The sequence below is a fragment of the Podarcis vaucheri genome (genome assembly GCF_965113315.1).
Source record: "Podarcis vaucheri genome assembly, chromosome: 7".
NCBI lineage: Eukaryota > Metazoa > Chordata > Lepidosauria > Squamata > Lacertidae > Podarcis > Podarcis vaucheri.
Genome location: NC_138765.1, coordinates 71278142 through 71299217, shown reverse-complemented (window position 1 = coordinate 71299217; position 21076 = coordinate 71278142). Strand labels below are relative to the sequence as shown.

Here is a 21076-nt window from a genome sequence, read left to right as displayed (position 1 = left end):
TGGTGGGAGTGGCCAGGTGCAAAAGTGATTGGAGCAAAAATTGCAGATGTTACCTTTGTATAAAAGACTAGTTCCTGCACCCATCCATCCTCAACCACCATCCAAAAGACATTGCCAGAGTTGAAGGACACATTCTAGCCAGGAAAAAGCAGTGGGAAGGCAAAACAGGGCTGATGACGAGGTGGCCTGGGTAGTGTCCTGATGGCTAGATGAAGAGACCCAGAAGTCCACGTTTGCCCTCCAGGCCTGAGGTTCCCCACCCCTGCCCTGGACTGATGTCACTTTCTGCTTCCCCAGGACAAAGAAATGCAGAGCTACTCCACCCTGAAGTCCAAAGGCAACAGCACCACCGTCTCAGGCTTGAAGCCGGCAACCTGCTATGTCTTCCAGGTCCGAGCCCGCACCTCTGCCGGCTGTGGCAAATTCAGCCAGGTGGTGGAAGTGGAGACCGCCAAAGCAAGTGAGGCAAAGCAGGGGGAGGAGAGGGGTGCATGAGAGTGCAGGTGTGGGATGGGTCAGGACTGGAAGGCACCCGACCCCAAAATGCAAGCTCTGTTTGCCTTCCCCTGTGCAGTGGCCTCCAACCCCTACAGGACATACCCATTTCAGAGGAGGAGTTCTCCCTCCACTGCTGGAGGCAGTTATGCCCATGAATTGCTGGTTGCTGGGAATCGCAACTGGGGAGAGCAATGTTGTACCCAGGTGCTGCTTGTGAGCTTCCAATTAGGGCATCTCTTTGGCCACTGTGAGAACAGGAAGATGGGCTCTTTCTTACGTTCTTATGGAAGGAAGGGCTAAGCCCAGAAGAGGGAGAATTAAGGCTCTTGGGCAGTGTGCTGACACAGTCATGATCCCTGTTACCCTTGGTCTGTCACCTGTTCTGAGGTTCTGTATGAATTTTGGACATGGGACCGATGGAGAATCAGGCAACCATTGAGTCTTCCAGATGTTGTTGGACACCAGCTTCCATCAGCCACAGCTCAACGAAGGAACAGAGGCAGCTGCCTTAGAGGGAGACAGGCCAATGACCCATCTATCTCAGTTTTGTCTACAATGACTGGTAGTGGCTTTCTAGGGTTTCCTCTAAGAGTCCCTTCCAGGTCTTCCTGGAGATGCCAGGCATTGAACCATAGACCTTCTGCATGCAAAGAAGATGCTCTATGAATGAGCTACAGCCCTTCACTGCTAGAATTCCACTCCTGCTTTACCATTACTTTCCTCCACAATTTCTTCTCCACTGGTGTTCTCAAGCAACAAAGGCGTATCAGCTATGTCAGTGATGGCCAAACTTGGCCCTCCAGCTGTTTTGGGACTACAATTCCCATCATCCCTGACCACTGGTCCTGTTAGCTAGGGATGATGGGAGTTGTAGTCCCAAAACAGCTGGAGGGCCAAGTTTGGCCATCACTGAGCTATGGAATGCTGCAAAAAGAAAGTCATCCCTCGAACGGGCAATGATCTCCCACTAGTAAGTCATGTTCAGGGAACAGGCTCCATTCTTTGGAAGAACACATTTCCTTGTCGCCGGATCACCCTTGCCTCTTTGTTTCCTTGGGGAAGAGCTGTAGCGGAGTGGTAGAGTTATCTGCATTGCATGCAGAAGGTCCCTGATTCAATCTCCAGCATCTGCAGGTAAGGCTGAGAATTCCCCCTATCTGAAATCCTGGAGAGCCAGTCATTGTGGACAGTCTTGAGCTAGCTGGACTTGATGGAAGATAGCTGCCTCTGTTCCATGGGGAGTCAGGATGCGCTGAGCCCAGAGATAAAGGGAAAAGAACAGTGCACATGTGTGGGTGTTTGTCTGTCTCAGGCTGCAGAGCTAGAATCCTGCAATCTTTCTTTCCCAGTAGCTCCCCATTACGACACTACAGCGGTCGTATGGACCTGCCTCACCCTCATCAGTGGCCTCGTCGCATTGCTGCTCTTTCTGATCTGCAAGAAGAGGTAGGCTTATCTTTTAAGGACGGATCTCTCACTGGTGGCCTCCTCCCAAGTGGTATGCTTCTGCATGTTTTCATGCCCCTAAGAGGAAAAGTTTCAACATTTGGGTTTGGGCCTTCTTCTTAGTATGGAAGGAAGGCAAACAAGTGATAGCCACCAACTTAGATTGCTTTAAAAGAGTTTTAGACCATTGATGAAGGAAAAGGTTGATGGAGAGCACAAGTGGAGAAGTCGCTTTCATCTGCTGCTTGCGGATTTCCCATAGGCACCTGGTTGGCCACTGTGAAAAGAGGTTGCTGGACTAGATGGGCATTTGGTCAAATCCAGAAGGGCTCTTCTTAAGTTCTTAAGGTGGTGCCTCACTAGCATATTTTGTGTCTCATCTCTCTCCTCACCCTCCACCCCACCGCATCACTGGGCGTGCAGACACTGCGGCTACAGCAAGGCATTCCAGGACTCTGACGAGGAGAAGATGCATTATCAGAACGGACAGGGTAAGAGTTGAGCTAAAGTTTGTTCAGTGACCTTCATGTATGTCCATTCTACAGCACCAGAGCTAACATTACCATGCCAAGAGTAAGCCTCTGCTGGTAAATGTGCAGGGTCAGAGCCTCCATCATGGTGCACATGGAACTCTGACACTGTCCCAGGAGGCAAAGTGAAGGCATCACTGTACCTGGCCGGCTTGAGGTTTGAACCACCTGGGAGGAGGATGCAACCTTGATGATAGGAAGTTGGCTTCTCTAGAGGAAGAAGCTTCGTATGAGCCTGTCTCTGTTTCCCTGAGATATGTTTTGCTAGCTTGGTATTGCTTTCCCTGATATCCTTTCAGTGCTGAGGAGGCCACGGATGATTTCCCTCTGGCAGAGGGCTTTCACTTGACTTCCTCAACCATTAGCTACTATAGACAAGCCTAAAGCATAGGTCTTCAACCGTGGGTCAGGACCCACAGGTGGGTTGCAAGGCCACACCAGGCGGGTTGCAGCAAAGCTCTTGCTTCCATGTTGGGCTGGCTATACCAAACGGGCACTACATACTTGTCAGGACTGGAATATGTTCTTCTGATGAGATGCTCATTTTATCAATTTTCATGAGTGATGCAATGTGGCAAGAGATAGGCACACACTGTTTTTAGCTAAGATATATATTTCTGACCAACTGCATGCCTATGCCTTTCTCCTGACACATTGGAAGACTACTTTTCATGCTAATCCTATGCATATTGCTCTGTGAATTGCCATGTAAGGATTGATAGTGTGCATTATTAGCACTTAAAACTATATAACAAAAGTGAAAAATGTGGAATTGGGTCCCATGTTGTAGCTTGGGGGTCTCAGATGGGTCTTGGGTCTCAGCTGGTCAAAGATCACTGGCATAGAGCAGGGAGAGAGGTGTTGCTGGATTCCAACTGCCATCAGCCTGACCAGTAGGGCAAATAGTGAGGGATGATGATCCTAAAACATAAGTCCTTTCCCTTCTCCTAATGGGATGTATCCTCTGCACCTTCACCCGGGACACATCAACTGGCCTCACCTGAGCATCAGTCACCTGCTGCTAAGCCCAAGGACAGATAAGTCTGTCAGTTTCAGTTTCTCTCAGTTCCTTGGGTCTTTTCCCCAGTCTTAAATGTGCTTATCCATATATCCTCCACAATTTACAACTCTCTTCTTTTTAAATCTTCACGAAAAATTGCCAGCATCTTAGTGCTGATTTCTCCTAAGAGACACATTTTTTTTTTTTTGGTAAGCAGTTTTGACTAACATGCACTTTTTTGCAAGCAGTGGAGGTTTTTTGTAAATGCATGTGGGATTTCTTTTTCATTTTCTAAAAAAAATAATGTTTCATGTATGTACACATTGCTTAGTTAGAGAACAGCACTGCAACATTCAGGGAAGTGCAAATTTCAGAAGATTTGGGGGGGGGGTGTTGAGTTTGTGTATTGCTTTGGGAAGTGCCAAGGAGCCAGTTTCTCATTCAAATGCAAACAAGATCGACTTTCTCCCCTGTCCCTGTTTTGCATAACTGCCTCAAGCTTCATGTCTCTTCTGTCCTTCCGGAATGCCCTACAGTGAAATTCCCAGAGTCAAAGTTCTACGTGGAGCCCCACACTTATGAGGACCCCTGCCAGGCTGTGCATGAGTTCACGCGAGAAATCGAAGCCTCCAGGATTAAAATCGAGAGAGTCATTGGGTCTGGTGTGTACTCCCTTTCCCCCATAGATGTCCCTCTCCCTGGACCCAGAGAACATCCAGGGGCAGGGGAAGCTCCTCTTTTAAGGCCAATGGGGCACCAGATCTCATTTTCTCAAATGAGAATCATTGGCCTTCTGGAAGGTTCTCAGAAGCCTATCTGAGGGTGGAATTGGGGGCCAAGGGAAGCTCGGAAGGGGCTTGGCAGTAAGATAAAAACTGAATGTGATGTGCTGGTCCATCTTGGTCTGCAGGAGAGTCAGGAGAAGTCTGCTATGGCCGTCTGAAGCTACCTGGGAAGAGGGAGGTACCTGTGGCAGTCAAGGCCCTGAAAGCTGGGTACACAGAGAAGCAGCGGCGGGACTTTCTGAGTGAAGCAAGCATCATGGCCCAGTTTGACCACCCCAATGTCATCCACCTGGAGGGGGTGGTCACCAAAAGTAAGTGTGAGGCCAGGTCTGACTCAACCTAGGTGAGTTTAGCATATGGAACATGGGGAATGTGTCTCATGGCTCCAAGGGGCTGCTAGAGAGAATGATGTTGTTCAAAACACTTGCATGCCTATGATTTGGTTGCAGTTCTTCCAACGGCCTTTTCCTCCATGCTGCTGTCCAGGTGTTTTGGACTCATTGCCAATGATCAGAGATAATGAGAGTTCTAGTTCAGGACGTTTGGAGGGCAGTAGATTGAAGAAGGCTGTCCTATAGTAATCCTGTAAGAGAGGCCTGTGTTATTTTCCTCCATAGTGCAGAATGTGGCAGGTTTGAGAGAGTGTGACTTGCCTAAGGCTACCCAGGGAGCTCATGGCACAGGTGAGATTTGAACCAGATCCCTCCTGGGTCACAGATCAGACTCTTAGCCACTAGTCTACACCCAGATTTCACAGTTATTTATGATGCGATGCTGCAACTTAGCTAGCTAGCCTTTGTCCCCATTACTCTCTTCTTCTGCCTCCTCTGACCCACACATTTATCTTCCTTGCATCCAAATGGGCTGTCAGGAAGGACAAAGGTTCTTAAAATACAGGGGGAGGGGGACACTTGAGGAATGCATAGTTTCCTGTGAATAAGGACATCAAGAATCAATTTGTGGGCAAAGAGGGTGGAAGGGGCCAGTCTTCAGAAGAACTGCAGGATATTCAAGGCCCCAAGCAGAGAGGAAAAACTAATCAAATACCTTTTTAATATCAGTCTGGACACATCAGCATTGCAGACCAACCCAGAAAGGGACTTTATTATGAAGAGGGGAATCGTGAATGGCTTTAAGAAATCAATCTTGTTTCAGGGATACCTGCATCATTGAGGGACATTGGAAAGGCATTGGGCAAGTCTCAGCTTTTGGCTATCAAACTCAGCCTTACTAGTGGTCACATTCATTCCACCAGCCTCCGATTGTTTTACCCTGACCAGTCACAATGCAAATTAGGTTCAATATGTATGTTGAGAAAGTGATTGTCAGGGATGAGGACCCAGCAGCCTTCTAGATTAGCCTTTGGCTAATTAAACCATCTATTGCCTTTTAAACTTTGTGTGTGTGGCTGGGGATTACTGATTTTAGTTGTTACTATGCTATATATTTTTGTGTGTTTATATTGTAAACTGCCCCTGTGAACCTCAGATGAAGGGCGGTATAGAAATGTAATAAATAAAACAAAAATAGATGCTGTTGATCTTCAGCATCCATCAGCCCCAGCCAGCATATTCAAGGATGATGGGAGTTTGTGGTCCAACATCTGGAGGACCACAGATCCTCCTTCTCTGGTTTAAATTAACATATGCCACTGAGTTTTGGTCCCCAGTGTCCATGACTCTGTCCCCAGTGTCCATGACTCTATTCCACTGTCAGAAACATTATGCCTCTCAATACCAGTCACTGGGGGTCGCATGTGGGCAGAGTGCTGTTGTGCTCATATCTGGCTTTTGGGCTTCCCATGGACATCTGATTGGCCAGTGTCAAAGCAGGATGCTGGGCCACATGGGTCAATGACCTATTCCCTCATGCTCTTCTTCTGTTCCTATGATTCACCCATCCCTACCTACAGGTTAGACCCCTCTGAAAACAGACACCTACAAGGGTCCAGCCCAAGACTTGGTAACCTTCAGCTTGGATTGGCCTACTGGCCAGCTGTCAATTGTTCTGAAGCCTCAGGCGGGAGTTTAGTTCTCCTCTCTCCTTTAGTTGTTGCCTCTCATTTCAGAGGGAGAGGAAGGCAGCCTGTCCCCGGCTGCTGTCCTTGCTTCCTTACGAATATCATTAGCAAAATGAGCCGTTGATTTGGGTTTGTTCTTCCTGCAGCGGTTCATTTGATGGAGATGAGAAAAAAGGGAGGGGGAGGGAACGTTTGGCTTGCGCTTCTGACTCTCTTTTCCTGCACAGAAGTAAAATGCCCTTTCACTCTCTTTTTTTGGGATGAGCTGAATTGAATTGAATTATAAAGCTGGGGAGGAGGGGGAGCTTTCGGGTCACATTTCTGATGCAAAGCATTATGGTAATAGGATGCAAATATCAGAATGACTTAATAACACGAACAGTGCCTATAGATTGTCTGTCTTTGGTATCCTGTGAGGAAGTCTCAGGAACTATGGTAGAGCAGAGAGGGCTTTCTAAATGTCCCTTCCCCACCAATAAGCACCCCAAGACCTGGCACCAGCAGCTGGTCAATTCAGACATTGGTCTCACACCCCAGAGACACTGCACTGCCTGACCTAGCTGCCTCTTTGCCTTCCCCACTGGGCTCCAAATCAGCCCTATTGGAAATAGCCAGGCTTACTGTGGTGTCCCGCAAGACGAATGCCTCGCAAGATGGAAAACTCGCTAGACGAAAGAGTTTTCCGTTTTGGAGGTGCTTCGCAAAACGAATCTCTTATGGGCTTGCTTCGCAAGACGAAAATGTCTTGCGAGTTCCTGCGGGGTTTTTTTCTCCTCCCCCCCTTTTCTAAGCCGCTAAGCCGCTTATCAGCTGATCCGATAAGCTGATAAACCGCTAAAAGCCGCTAAAAGCCGCTAATAGCGCTAATCCGCTAATCTGTCAATGGGCTTGCTTCGCAAGACGAAAAAACCGCTAGACGAAGAGAATCACAGAACGGATTCTTTTCGTCTTGCGAGGCACCACTGTACATCCTTCTTTAGAATGAGAGTGAAGCTTGAACTCTAATCCGGGGGTTACCCCAAATGCAATGTCCTGACCTAAAGACTCTGCAGTTATTATAGCTCTATATAGGCTCTACATACCTAGTTTTCCTTTTGGGGAAATAACGATGGCTGGTGACCACCATGGGTGGGTATCAAGCTTGTCCCCCATTCAAGAGTGGCACCACTCCTCATCTACTGCCAAAATGATATCTTGGAGGGGGGCATCTGGGAGGGCAGTGAGTGGTGCAGCAGCTGAAAAAGAAAAGACTGCACAGCTGTGGTCAAGTAGAGTGGGGGACCCATTGGTGCCCCTCATCCACACAATGTCTCATACCAGTCCTGAAGAGCCAGAAACACATCAGCTGCAAAAGCACATGTCTATTAACTTGACCTCTCTTGTCTCCTGCAGGCAAATTAGTCATGATTGTGACCGAGTACATGGAGAACGGCTCGCTGGATTCCTTTCTCCGGGTAAAACAGCACGCCTTCTTATTCATGCTGCACGGTTCCTGGCAGAGTGACTGACAGGAGCAAGGAGAGGCAGGTGCTGCAGCCTCATGACAGTGGCGTCTGACTGGAAGCTCACAGGAGGAAGGATAGCATAAAGCCCAAAATGGTTGAGAGAGGGGCAGCCACAATAATCAAGGGGGTGGAGCTGGTGATAGCTCAGCTGGTTCAAGCATGGTGCTCATAATGTCAAGGTTTCAGGTTCAATTCACATATGGGACAGCTGCATATTCCTGCATCGCAGGGGGCTGGACTAGATGATCCTCAGGGTCTCTTCCAACTATACAATTCTATGATTCTATGAATATTAGAACCTGGAGGCATCCAATGAAGCTGAATGTTGAATGATTCAGGACAGGTTTCTTTCAACATCTTCCAACTCTCAGGAAAGGATGGAAGAAAGCATTGCTTCACATGGTGCATTGTTAAACTCTAGAATTTGCCTCCACCAACCTGAATGACTGTGAAAGTGTATTAAACAGCCCTGAAATGTAACCAGTATATTTTAGTTTGGTCCTGGGATATGCATTAGTGGGGTGCAGTGTGGGCTGGTGCCTCCGGGGTCACCCATGAGAGACAGAGCCAACTCATTCTAGTTTCGTTCCCGTCCTCCTCCCTGGTGAGATCTACAAAGGCAACACCAAGGAGGAGGAAGCTGGCAGACAGCGCCACCCAATGGACTGGTTATAAGTAAGATGCCTGGCAATCTGGGGCTGCTTAGAGGCAGGCTGAGTTTGGTGTGGTGGTGCCCTGTTTGCCCTCCAGACCAGCCTCTACCGGTGACATGACACTGGCTGAAAACTAACACGGGTTGGTCTTTCTCCAGAAACATGATGGGCAATTTACGGTGCTTCAGCTGGTCGTCATGCTGAGAGGCATCGGCGCTGGCATGCGCTACCTCGCAGACCTGGGCTACGTGCACCGCGACTTGGCGGCGCGCAACATCTTGGTCAACGGCAACTTGGTCTGCAAAGTCTCTGACTTTGGCCTGTCGCGAATCCTGGAGAACAACCCCGAGGCTGCTTATACCACCACGGTACGCTCTGGCTTGCGGCACACAGGGGCTACTTGTCGCAATTATGTTGTGATTATGATTAGCTTTCTTTTTATGGAGTCCTGACGGTGATGATGATTTTACATACTGCTGGATTGCCATGATGGTTTCTAAGCCTCTGGAAGGAGACTGGTGGTCCCTTGGGACCAGTGGCATCTGGTGGGGCAGAAGGTAAGGAGCCCAACGGTAGGAGGAGCCAGAGGCAATAACAGGCAGAGCCAGCTATCACTAGTTTTGTACCCACCCTCCTCTCTGATGCATTCTACAGGGGCAACACTGATGCTGGCAGGTATTGCCACCTCTGGACTCTGAAAGCAGAGAGGCAGCTGGGGGGTGGAAGAGGGCAGACTGAGGTTAGCAGGGCAATGCCTCATCAACCCAAATGAACCCCACTCCTCAGCATCTCTGTAGAGATTTAAGGCATCTGGAGAATTCCCTGGACCTTGACAGATTTTGGGGGAACCTTCCTTCAAGCAGTTTTGTAGCTTTGTTGAACTGGTGCCTCTTCCTGCAGATCCTAGTTTGAGGGCTCTTCACGCACACATGCACACAGAGAGAACCACATTCAGCTTAACACTGCTTGTCCCCTTCTTGTTTCTCAGACAGCCTTCCCCCTTCAATATTCCTTTCTCAGCAAAATATAGTAGCCTGCCTTATATATATACCATAGTGGATAATGGACCACTATGCCCAGTATTGTCCATTTCGACTGGCAGTAGCTCTCCAGGCTCTCAGCAGAGGTCTTTCACATCACCTGGAGATGCTGGGAATTGACCACCAGACATTATGCAGGCCAAGCATGTGCTTACCTGCTGAGCTACAGACCTTTCCTTAAGGATGTCTGATCCTGCTCTCTGGAGCCTGTCAGGTTCCTATTGCCCCCACAGGTCTCTTTCACTGCCTTCCTCCAGCATCTGGTTCCGCATCTGAGATGTTGCTGCTGGTGCTGCTGCAGAGTTATAAATCTGGGCAGCTTGCAATGCTCAGAAGTATCCTGAATCGAGTTTCATTTCCCCCAGAAAATGGCACACACATTTACAGCATAGATGGCCTTTTGAGGGGCAGATGAAACCATCATGATATACCCAATGCTACCAGACAGGAAAGAACTTTTTGGAAAAGGCAGACATCCTTATCGTGCTCCAGCCCCAAATGGTTTGAGAAAAATTCAGCTTAAGGATCATTAACTCACTACTAATTTGTACATAAGTGATGGAGATTCTGAGGCCTGGAGGGATGAATACAGCCCCCCAAGCCTCTATAATCCTCTCCCTGCCCCACGTTGCACCCTCTTTTGATGTTGGCATGTGTCCTTCAACTCTGATCCCTGGGTGAAGGACAGAGAGGGTTTGTGAAACTAGCCTGTTGTGCAAGAGGTCAAATTGACCCTTGTTTCTCTGCCCACTTTTGCCTCTGGCTCCACCCACCATTGACATGTGGCCCCCAAAAGGCTTCCCAGATGGGAATGTAGCCCTCAGGCTGAAAAATGCTCCTTGCCGCTGCTGTGCACTCTCTCACTACTTACCTTTAACTGCAGAAGCCCATGCACACAAACACAGCTAGCTATGGAAAGCTCTTAGATAACTTAGCAGCCAGTTCAGGGTTTCAACCCCCCTGAGGGCCTGTTTTGATGAATCCAGTGGTTCTTGGTGGCTAGTGGTAGTTGCTTCATTCAGATTGGTTGACTTGCATGTCTCTGCCTTGGACTTTCCTTATCGCAGGGTGGGAAAATCCCCGTTCGGTGGACAGCGCCAGAAGCCATCACGTACCGCAAGTTCTCATCAGCCAGTGACGTGTGGAGCTATGGCATTGTCATGTGGGAAGTGCTGGCCTATGGGGAGCGGCCTTACTGGAACATGACCAACCGGGACGTAAGGGAAGCAGCAGCTGCTGCCCATGACTTAATCTATTCCTCCACCTGAAACAGAACTTGCGTGAAAGCGATCCCTGTAGATTTCAGCATTGTGGGAAGGGAATTGTGCACATCCCCGGGCCATTCCTTTCCCCAAGTTGCCAGGAAGACAAGAATGTTCTCTGCTGGTGGGGTCAGAGTAGGAGAACAGGGTGCAGCATCTGGAACAGACTCTGGAACCAGAGACTGCCGCCCTTCTCAACTCTCTGCTCCTGCACTTCATCAGGAGCTGCCTTCTGCCAAACCACACCATTGGTCCATCTAGCTCAGTATTGTCTACACTGACTTGCAGGTGCTCTCCAGTAGTTTTAGACAGGGATTTACCTGTCTAAATGTTGGGAGTTGTACCTGGAACCTCTTGCATGGAAAGCAATGAGCTATGGTCCTTCTGTTAAGATGTGAGAACAAAGGAATCTGCCTTATCCCGAGTCAGACACTTGCCCTATCTAGCTAAGCAAAATGACTGTCAGTGACTCTCAAGGGTTTCAGTCAGGAATTGGACACAGGGCAGAAAATGGAGTGAGAATAGAAAATGGGTGGGGACGTACCTCCACCCCCCCCACAGTTTCTGCCACTCTAGTTTCTCTCACTCCTGCCCCTGGCAGGTTCCTGGAAGAAGGACCATTCTTACCAGAGGTCTGAATTGATGACCTAAAAAGGATTTCTCCCCTTCTTCCCATCACTCTGTCCATGGTGGCTCCCTCTCTCATTCCCCCTATGCTTTGGCAAAGCTCTCTGTACTGATAAATTTCAGAGGGTCCCCACCCCACTGCCATCACCATCGCTCCACCAATTTCGGCTCCTCCCATGTTCTCCCATGCCTCAGGATTTGTTGAGACCACATTCCATGCTCTCAAGTGTGTTGGTCTTAAACAGGCTCCATGGGGATCTTTGCACTGTGACAGACTAGTTGGCCTCTCCTTGAGGAATTTGTTACTCAATCCAGACGGCTGCCAGTTTAGAAGGAAGTGTGCCCAAGAAGACATCAAGGAAGGGCAACGAAAGAGCAGAGGGAGGTCCTTCAGCCAGAGGGTCAATCTGTTGTAGATGTCTCCCAGCCCCCCCCCCAAACCTCTGCACATCATAGTTGTTGGGTGGGATTGCAAAGAAAGTCATAATTTTCAGAATTTTTGCTACCCAAACATGGCATGTGTTGTAGTTGTGCACTCCACATTGAATGGGATTCCACATGTGTTCACAATCTTTTTTTGTCAAAAATTAAAAATGCTTCAATTAATTGTGTGACTTGATTACCCTGTTAAGAATCAAATTGATAGCGTTGTTTTGGAAAAGAAAAAAGAACATTAATTGCAAGTGAGTCAATTCCCTGGATGAATCGTGCAGTAATTACCTGGACTAGCCTGAACCCTGGCTCAGTCTCTCCTTATCCATCCTTGCATACCCTCCCAAGTGGGGGCTTGTAGGTTACCCAGCATGGCTAGTACTGCTCCAATTTCTCCCTCCCCCCCTTCTCTCTCTCTCTCACACACAATATGTTGCAGTGGGGAAGAAGTGTAGATCATACAGGCATTTTGTGTGTTCACAAAACACTAAGTAAGCAATTATGAAATCATGCAAAGACCCAGCACACCAAAGCAAAAGAGCTGGTCATTTACGAAACAGACACAGCTGCAAAGCAGGGTGGGCTTAGGCTCTAGAGAAAAGTGAATGAATTGGGGAAATCAGGCAAATTGCACCTCTGTTCTGTCTCTGTAGCCTCCAGGGCCAATAATGCATGTAGAAGGAAATTCGGGCAAAAATAGTGGAAATTGGATGGGGCAGCTGATCTCTGGTGGGAACAGGGCTCTAGCCATTCAAAAAGGGTCTTCCACAAATTTGATATGAGGTCTAGAAGCACACTCTACTTTTCCTTTGGTTTTCCGCCATCTCTCTTTTTTAAGCAGCACAGTATCCTTTTCCAAGGATTCTTCAGGCAGCCCTGAAGGCCCAAGGCTGGAAGTTAACAAGATGGGATGAGAGAGAGATAGAGAGAGAGAGATTTGAATCAGTTTGCATTGAAAGGCAAACCTGCCTAGTTTGCAATGCTTGAAACAATACACAAACTGGAACACAGCAGTCCTTCAGCATTTGCAGTTCTCTGAATTTTGCAAGGCAGTTCTCCAACCAAGCAGTTTTTAGAGAGAACACTCACATACTAGGATGGTGTGGGCATATATTAGTGAAAATAGCATGAAACTGCATTCTATTGGGGGAAATTGCTGTGTTAAAATGTGTCTGTTATGTTGCACGGCATATGAAAATGTGTATATAAGGAGAAATGCTGATGGATTTTCCTGAGGGTTTTGTTCTTTTTTTAAAAAATGCAAACTGATGTGGAAATGGGCAAAACTAATTTTGAGACTGAAAAAATGAGAGGCATTGAAATGGACAGGTTCACCCTTCCTTAGCTGTGACTGTCTTCCCCTGCTTCTAAGCTTCTCTGAGAGCTTCTTGACCTCACCTAGTAGGGTGATTCTTAGAAAGGCAAACCTTTGGAGAGGCAGCGCTGTGTAGTGGTTAGAGTATCAGACTAGGACCTAGGAGACCAGGGTTCAAATCTCCACTCCCATCTGCCTAACCTCCCATGCAGGGTTGTTGTGAAGATAAAATGGAGAAGGGCAGAACCTTGAGTGTACAACCTTGGAGTAAAGGGAGGTGTAACACCAATAAATGCACATTGTCACATCTTCATCGCAGGTCATTCAGTCGGTGGAGGAGGGTTACCGGCTGCCTGCCCCCATGGGCTGCCCCACAGCCCTGCATCAACTCATGTTGGATTGCTGGCAGAAAGATCGGAATGAGAGGCCACGTTTTCCCCAGATTGTCAGCATCCTGGACAAGCTCATCCGCAGCCCACAGAACCTCAAGTGCACGGCCACAGTCAACAGGTATGTGTTCGCCAGCAGAGAGATGCTCTGCTCCCATGGGAAGAGAACTAAGCTAGTTGTGTGCCTGGAAACCAAAGTAAGGCCATCCATGTCCATTGTTCCCCTGGCAATGAGGAATAGGAGTGAAGGAAGGCAGCAAAGGGTGGTTAGAACCACCCAGGACAAGGTGAGGTGATGGGGGGAGGGAGTGTCTATCATGCGCCATAGAAATTATAATGAAAGTTTCCAGCGCTCTGTGAATGAGGCAGACCGACAGAGAAGAACACCTTTGAGAAGTTAGAGGATGAGCAGCAGTGATTGCTTACTACAGGGATAGGGAGCCTGTGACACTTCAGGATCTGCTGCTGGACTCCAACTGCCACCAACACCCGGACAGCATGTCCAATGTTCAGTGATTATGGGAGTTGTGATCCAGCAACATCTGGAAGGTCACAGGTTCTCCCATCCTGGAATCTCCATCCAGAAAGGGGGCTCTGTGCTGTTTCTCTGTATGAGTCTTTGTTCTGACTTCTATTGACACACTAAACGGAGAACTTGTGGCTCTCTAGATCAGTGTTTCCCAGACTTAGGTCTCCAGGTGTTTTTAACTACAACTCCCATCACCCCTAGCTAGTAGGACCAGTGAGCAGGGATGATGGGAACTGTAGTCCAAAAACAGACCCAAGTTTGGGAAGCACTGCTCTAGATGTTGGGCTACAATGGCTATCAGCCCCAACCAGCAGGGATGATGGATGTTTCCCTTGTCTGACTTACTGGCTCTGAACAGAGTGAGCCAGAGCTCAGCTGGCTGTGCTCTGCCTTGTTCTCCCTCTTGTCAAGAAGCAGTGCATTCTGGGAAAGGAAAAAAATAAATAAGTGGCCTATGCTTCCTTAGATGCTGTGTTACTACCACACGCTTCCTACACACGAAGGGTTGCCAGAATCATTGCTCCACCTTCCACTCACCTCTCCCTCCTGTGCTCCATCTCTTGGCTTGCAGATTCACCCAAACCATCTCAGAACGAGGCTGCATCGATTTCACCAGCTGTGCAACTGTGGAAGACTGGCTGGACTCCATCCGGCTGGGGCGATACCAAGAGAACTTTGCTCTGGCCGGCTACTCTTCCCTTGGCATGGTGATGCGGATGAACATCGAGTAAGCACAAAATGTGTATGTGGGGGGTGGTTGAGGCTTGGTGAACAGGAGCCAAAATGGGGCGCCAGTCCCAATATCTCCTCTTCAGTCACTGTGCTAGGCACCATAGCAGGGGTAAGGACCAGAAGCTGAATGTGGCTCTCTAGATTTCTATCTCAGGCTTTTGGTACCTTCCCCAGGCTACACCCTTCACTCCCCCTGCTTTGCACCCTCCTTGAGTGTTTGTGCCTTGCTGGAATTTGTCCTTGAACTCTGACCACGTACTTCATTTGCATGGCTGGAGGCTAGAGGTGTGTGTGTGTGTGTGTGTGTGTGTGTGTGTGTGTGTGTGTGAACTAGGCTGCTGCAGAAAGGTAAAATTTACATCTCGTGCTCCACCCACTTTTCCTTCTGGCCTTGCCCACCCCTGGCCTTTGGTCTTTGGAAGGTTGACCAGAGGGAATGTGGCTCTTGGGCTGAAAAGGATCCCCCACCCTCTGTACTATGACTGTGACACCCCTTTCCCTGTTACACTGCACCACTTACCAGGACCAGCTTTGGTCATGCTCCTCTTTGGTAGGGGACCCATGTTATTTCACTGAATGGAGGCTGGTGCATTGGAATGTGTGGGGCACTGCCCCTCCAAGTTCAGTCGACCCTTAGCCAGCCCCCATCTGCCTACCTCTTCACTCACATTTAGGGTTCCTCCACGCTTCTGCTTATCCAAATGGTTTTCTATATGCTGTTTCCCCTAGGAAAACCCATTTTTTTGTGCTAAATTGGAGCTGTTGTCAATCTGCAGGAAACCCGGATGATGTTTCCTCCAATTCAATGGTAAAGATTGGGTTTTTCTTGAGGAAAGCAGTGGGACAAGCGGAAGTCTGGATGAGCCCCCAGTCTAGGGGGTGCAGCTGGCTATTGTCTTCTTAGCCTCAGTGTTGCTTTTGTAGAACTTAGCAGAGACAAGGATGGAGATAAAACCAGAATTAGTTGGCTCCATCTATCATTGACTCTGGGTCTTCCACTCGTTGGCTCTGGCTCCACCTACTGTTGGCTTCCCACCCTATCAATCCCAGTGGACACCTGCCTGCTCTGCTACTGACCTCCAATCCGAATCTCTGGGATGCATCTACAAACCTCTTGAGCCCCATTGGATCTTCCTGCCCCTGCATAACCTATCAGTTGAAAGAGGCCAGGAGAAGCATTAGCATATTGTATGAGGAGCGTCAGGCAATTCCTCAGCCACAGCTGAGGAGCTTTCTGTTCCAGACTTGGCTGTATCCCCCACCTGTTCTGTCTTGAGCAGAAGGTGCGGTTCTGTTGGATAAAATTGGGAAGTGCAGATGTTAAGAGACTTAGTCATGCCTCTGCAGGAATAGGCAACTACCTCACCCACCCAGCACAGATTCCAACTCATTCTCTCAGAGAGCAGCCACAAAACATCAGCAGAAGCTACTTCAGTGCTCCATGGGTAACCAGCAAGGCATTCTAAGAGATCCCACTTTCTGGCTCATGCCGGGTGAACTCGATTAAGCTCGGCTCAAAATCAGCTTGATGCCCAGGGCTCCTTCAAGTAGGGATGGGGAGAATTATGACTTGGCTCGCATTCAAAGGCGAACCAACCTGATTCGCAATTTCCAATGTGCCGACCGAAACACAGCCGTTGTTCAACATTCACACTTCTCTGCAATGTCGTTTCTCCAGCCACAACTTGTGTACAGAAACGCACATACCAGTGTCCTTAAAACTACATATCCTCATGAAAATAAGACACAAAAAGGCATTCTATTAGGGTAAAACGTTTTGCAAAGGAATGTGTGTAAGGTGGTGCCCCGCAAAACGAATGCCTCGCAAGACGAAAAACTCACTAGACAAAAGGGTTTTTCGGTTTTTGCGTTGCTTCGCTAGACGAATTTCCCTATGGGCTTGCTTTGCAAGACGAAAACGTGTTGCGAGTTTGTTCGCTTTTTCCTTAAAGCCACTTGCGACGGACCGTGCTTCGCAAGACGAAAAACATCGCAAGACGAAAAGACTCGCGGAACAAATTAATTTCGTCTTGCGAGGCACCACTGTATTGGGCCAAATTGCATACGGATGTGTGTTTTTCGGGAGAAATTCATGCTAAATGATTGGTGATTTTTCACAAGGACTTTTTAAAAGGGCAGGGAGGGGAGCCAACTGCTCTGAAAACGTGGAGACCTGAACTCAAGGTTGGAAAAATGAGAAACTGAGGGAACTTGCCCAGGCCTACTCTCAGGGGCGGTGGAGGTTGTTTCATTAGGGCAAATTGTGCACTGGCCCAATAACCTCTGTGTGCCCTCAGCCTGCCCTCAGCTGCCTGCCATCTTCCTGACAACCAGTCCAGAGAGGGTATCCCTGGCTGTCAGCTTCTCCTCCTTAGTGTTGTGTAGTCTCAGTGTTGCTGTTGTATAGCTCAGCAGGGAGATGGGGACAAGAGTAGAATTAGTTCCCTTTTCCTTTTGTTGGCTCTGTCGCCACTTACTATTGGCCTCACCCTACCATTCCCAGTGGGCACTGACCACCACTGTGGTGCTGGTGGATCTGTCCCTTCTCCTATTGTCGCATCAGTTTCAATTGCCCCTGAAAACGTACTTCCCCACCACCACCACTCCTTTGGATCCAAGTCCTGGACAGTGATCACAGTTTAGATAGAGCTCTGCAAAGAATCTCACTTAAAATGAAAAACAGGGAGAAATACTCATTCCGCCCCTCCCCCGTGATTTGCTTCAGTGAAAGATTCTCCCTCATTGAACACACTTTTGCACTTTCAATTATCAAGCAACCTAAATGGTGTTTTGGAGGGACGTGGGTAGAATCTCATTTTGCATTGCAAGTTCCATCGGCATAATGTCGCCTGGCTCAGAATACCCATGAGCATTATTAGCTAGACTAGGGGTGGGAAGCATCTGGCCCCAGCAGGGTGTGTATGTCAAATGTGGCTCTCTCTATATGACCCCAGGACCTCCTTCTCAGGCCATGCCTTTCACCAGCCTTGCTTTATATCTCCTAGGAATGTTTCTTCCTGATTGCAGCATGTCCCTGAATAGGCTAAATGTTGCTCTCTAGATCTCTTTCTCTCTGGTTTGTGGGACCCTCCCCAGGCCACACCCTTCACGGCCCCTACTTTGAACCCTCTTTGTGTGTTCTCCTTTTGGTCTGTTTGATGCTGCCTTTGTTTCCACAGTGATGTGCAGAGTTTGGGCATCAGCCTTGTGGGTCACCAGAGGAAGATCCTGACCAGCATCCAGATCATGAGGTCTCAGCTGCTCAACACCATGGGCTCCAGAAGACACCTGTGATGGACCCTTCCTCTATAGACCTGGAAGCTTCTTCACCTGTGTTGGTGGCTAAGCACCTGCCAAGGAGAAATTCCTCTAAAGGTTGTGTGGTAGGATGGTTGGTTAGACGTAGGGTTCTGGGCTGCACACAGAATGATCTGCCACTCTCAGCGGAAGGCCTGTTCCCCCTGGAGATGGAGGGCTGGGGCTTGCATTGCACAATTCATCATTAGGGTGGACTTCATATGCACTGCAGTTCCCATATCTTGGACTTTACTTGCAGAGGACCAAGGACTAGCACTTCTGCTGTGCGTGATGGTCCTGACCATTCTTCATGAGCAGAGATGGAGGACTATCAAGGGACTTTAAGCCTTATCCTGCCATCCCATTGCAATAAGCTCTGGCAGGCACCCTAAGCTGCCCTTTATTGGGATGGAAGAGAATAGGCTTTCAAGGAACACCTCACCAAAGCCAGGACAGGCAGAGAAGATGCATTCTGGGTCCTCACCTGCGCCTTGGAATCTGAGATGATCCTTTCGGAAGTGGAGGATGTTGCCTGCAGGGGAGAAAAAAAGCCACACTTTGAATCTACCAGCAGTTCACACCCACAAGCCTGAAGCTTGGGCTGGGGGCCCAGGACTTGGGGCCACAAACTCAGGTTTCCCACATTCCAGCTCACCCAGCCAGAGACTAACCTGATGTGGCCCAGTTCCTCTTCCAGGTCTGGGGAGAGACTATCTCTGTTCTTCCATTGCTGCTAAAAGAAAGACCTTCATCTATTTGATCTCTCTAATGTCCACCAAGGCATTGTCCTCACCGGGACAGGACGGGACCAGACATAGCTTCTCTTCAGCTGCTAGGAAGCACCACTGTACTTCTGGTCTTTCATTATGGGATACAGGGAGGGGTGGGGTTGATGTATTTTGGTTCCTTGAAAGGCATTTGTGACTGTTTCCAGCCAAGTACAGAACTTGGGTTTGAGAAAGCCCATTGATCTCTTAGTAGGCCTCTCTGCTGGCAAGAGGATCCAGGCACTCTGGTGTTGGGCTGTACCATTTTCTTCTCATTTTTCTTTTTTTTTGAAGGGGGGGAGAAACAGCCCTCTGAAGAAACAAAGACACAAAACAAGCAATGCATGAGAGAGAGAGACACCTCACAACCCTTCCTGTAAATAGGATTGTCTGCCACAGTCCAGATGGCTCTCTCTCCTCCCCACCCCCATTTGAATAAGCAAAAATGGTCTAAAAGCACAGCATCTCTCCCCGCCCCCTGCACAGTCTCCAACATAAAGGAAGCTCAACTGGTCCATCTTTTTTGGAATGTTGACTCCCAGCATAACAATTGAGCATTTATACGCAATGCTAGTCCTAAGAACAGAATCATTGTGGTTAATGGACATGGCTCACTCAGAGTTGTCTCCAACTAATGTTTACTCAGAGCAGAACCTTTGAAATTAATGGACCTCAGTTAGTCATGTCTATTTATTTCAGTGGATCAACTCTAAATAGGACTAGCATTTGATGCAACCTTTGGGTTCACTCATTTCACTGGTTCTACTATGAGTAGAACTTTGTTGAGCACCACCCACAGCTGCCACCTTTCTCTGTGCATTCCCAAGGCTGTAGCTCAGTGGTAGAGTTGCCTGCTTTGCATGCCAAAAGTCTTAGGTTCAATAATTAGCATCTCCTGAACTCTGGTAGCAGAGCTGGGTGGGGGCTCTACCAGAGATTTTGGGGATCTGCTGCTGGAGTAGATCAGGGCCACCAACTTTTTAAGCCAGTGGGCAGATTTGAACTTTTGAGAGTGTTGACATGGGTGCCACACACTTTGTTCGCTTCTATCCACCACATCAACTCTCCCCACAAAAAGCGACAGAGCGTGGCACACTTTGCTCTTCCAAAATATTTGGGTTAAAGTCAGCCAAGTAGCATTAGTCTGAGCCTTAAAAGCACACAAAGCTGAAAGAGGAAGTGGGAAAGATGGTCACTCTCCCAACTTCCTCCGTCATCTCTATGTACCTTTCAAAGGATAAGACGATAACCACTCCCACTCTCAACATGAGATCATTATCAAGTGGGCAGTAAGTTTGGGGGGGGTGCTCAGGGGCTTTGTGGGTGTAATGGAAAAATATAAAGGGTGTCATTGTTGAAGGCCCCTAGAGCAGATCTTACTCAAGTGGACCAGTGATCAGTTTCCATACATATGTTTTCATGTGACCCATGCAGGATCCTAGGAGTAGGACATGGGAGGAATATTTGAGTCATTCCATAACGCAATAAACCTGGCTAACCTTAGCCATCTCTGCAGGGCAAATGCCACTTCAGTTGTATAGCAGCAACTCTTTCTTCCTATGGAAGCTCTTCCTTCTTTCGTTTTCTTCCTTTTCTTTATTTTTAAGCAGAGAAAGATGCAATACCTTGTTTTTACAGTGTACAAATCCAGCAGCCAAGGAAGAGGAATCACCAACCTCCTGTATGAACTGCAAGGGGTTGCAGAGCCCAATGTTTTGTTTTGTTTGTTTTGTTTTGCAGCCAGCACAAAGGGGGTTAAAAGGGACCCCTAAAAAGGTGAGAGGAAGAGGGTACATTGGGGGGAGAAAAAGCTGCAGGACAGACCTTGCTCCCCAGAATCAGGGCCGGGAAGGGCCAGGAAGAGGGATGTGGTTGAGGATTCTGCCAGGCAGTTGAGTCATCCTTCCTGCTCTTTCTGATCCCTACGCCTCTCCTGTCCAGGCTGTCCTCAGAGAATAAAACTCTTCCATTCACAGCTTGCCTCTTTGTTCCTTATTTGATGAGGTGTCATCTGTGGCTACTCAATTTCTGCCATTCACTTCAGCAGGGAGGTGCTTTTATCCCTTCTGGCACAAGCTATTTCTCTCTCAAAGTTTCCCCAAAGTTCAAGATATGGAAGGAGGAGACATTTAGATCGGTTTGCATTTTAATTGACATTAGGCTTATTGAGGTCACGTCCTCTTCATACATCTAAAACACAATTAACACACATTTCTCTCCCCACCCCTCACACAAAGAATCCTAAGAAT

At 48.3% G+C, this 21076-nt stretch overlaps 1 protein-coding gene across 2 annotated transcripts in view; it reads left to right on the top strand.

Moving 5' to 3' along the window:
• EPHA8 (EPH receptor A8) overlaps window positions 1–20800 on the top strand; it is a 61355-nt gene extending 40555 nt beyond the window's left edge. Inside the window, exons 7-17 of one of the 2 annotated variants that reach the window (XM_082229933.1) lie at window positions 298–460; window positions 1851–1944; window positions 2368–2435; window positions 4011–4136; window positions 4385–4570; window positions 7672–7733; window positions 8596–8805; window positions 10545–10694; window positions 13433–13623; window positions 14603–14758; window positions 17943–20800. In XM_082229933.1, the coding sequence (XP_082086059.1) occupies window positions 298–460; window positions 1851–1944; window positions 2368–2435; window positions 4011–4136; window positions 4385–4570; window positions 7672–7733; window positions 8596–8805; window positions 10545–10694; window positions 13433–13623; window positions 14603–14758; window positions 17943–18057 (1521 nt within the window). In that variant the 3' untranslated portion in view covers window positions 18058–20800. Of the gene's footprint in view, window positions 1–297; window positions 461–1847; window positions 1945–2367; window positions 2436–4010; window positions 4137–4384; window positions 4571–7671; window positions 7734–8595; window positions 8806–10544; window positions 10695–13432; window positions 13624–14602; window positions 14759–17942 lie in introns of both variants that reach the window. The other variant, XM_082229932.1, reaches the window with a different exon arrangement.
• Window positions 20801–21076: the final 276 nt, after the last annotated feature.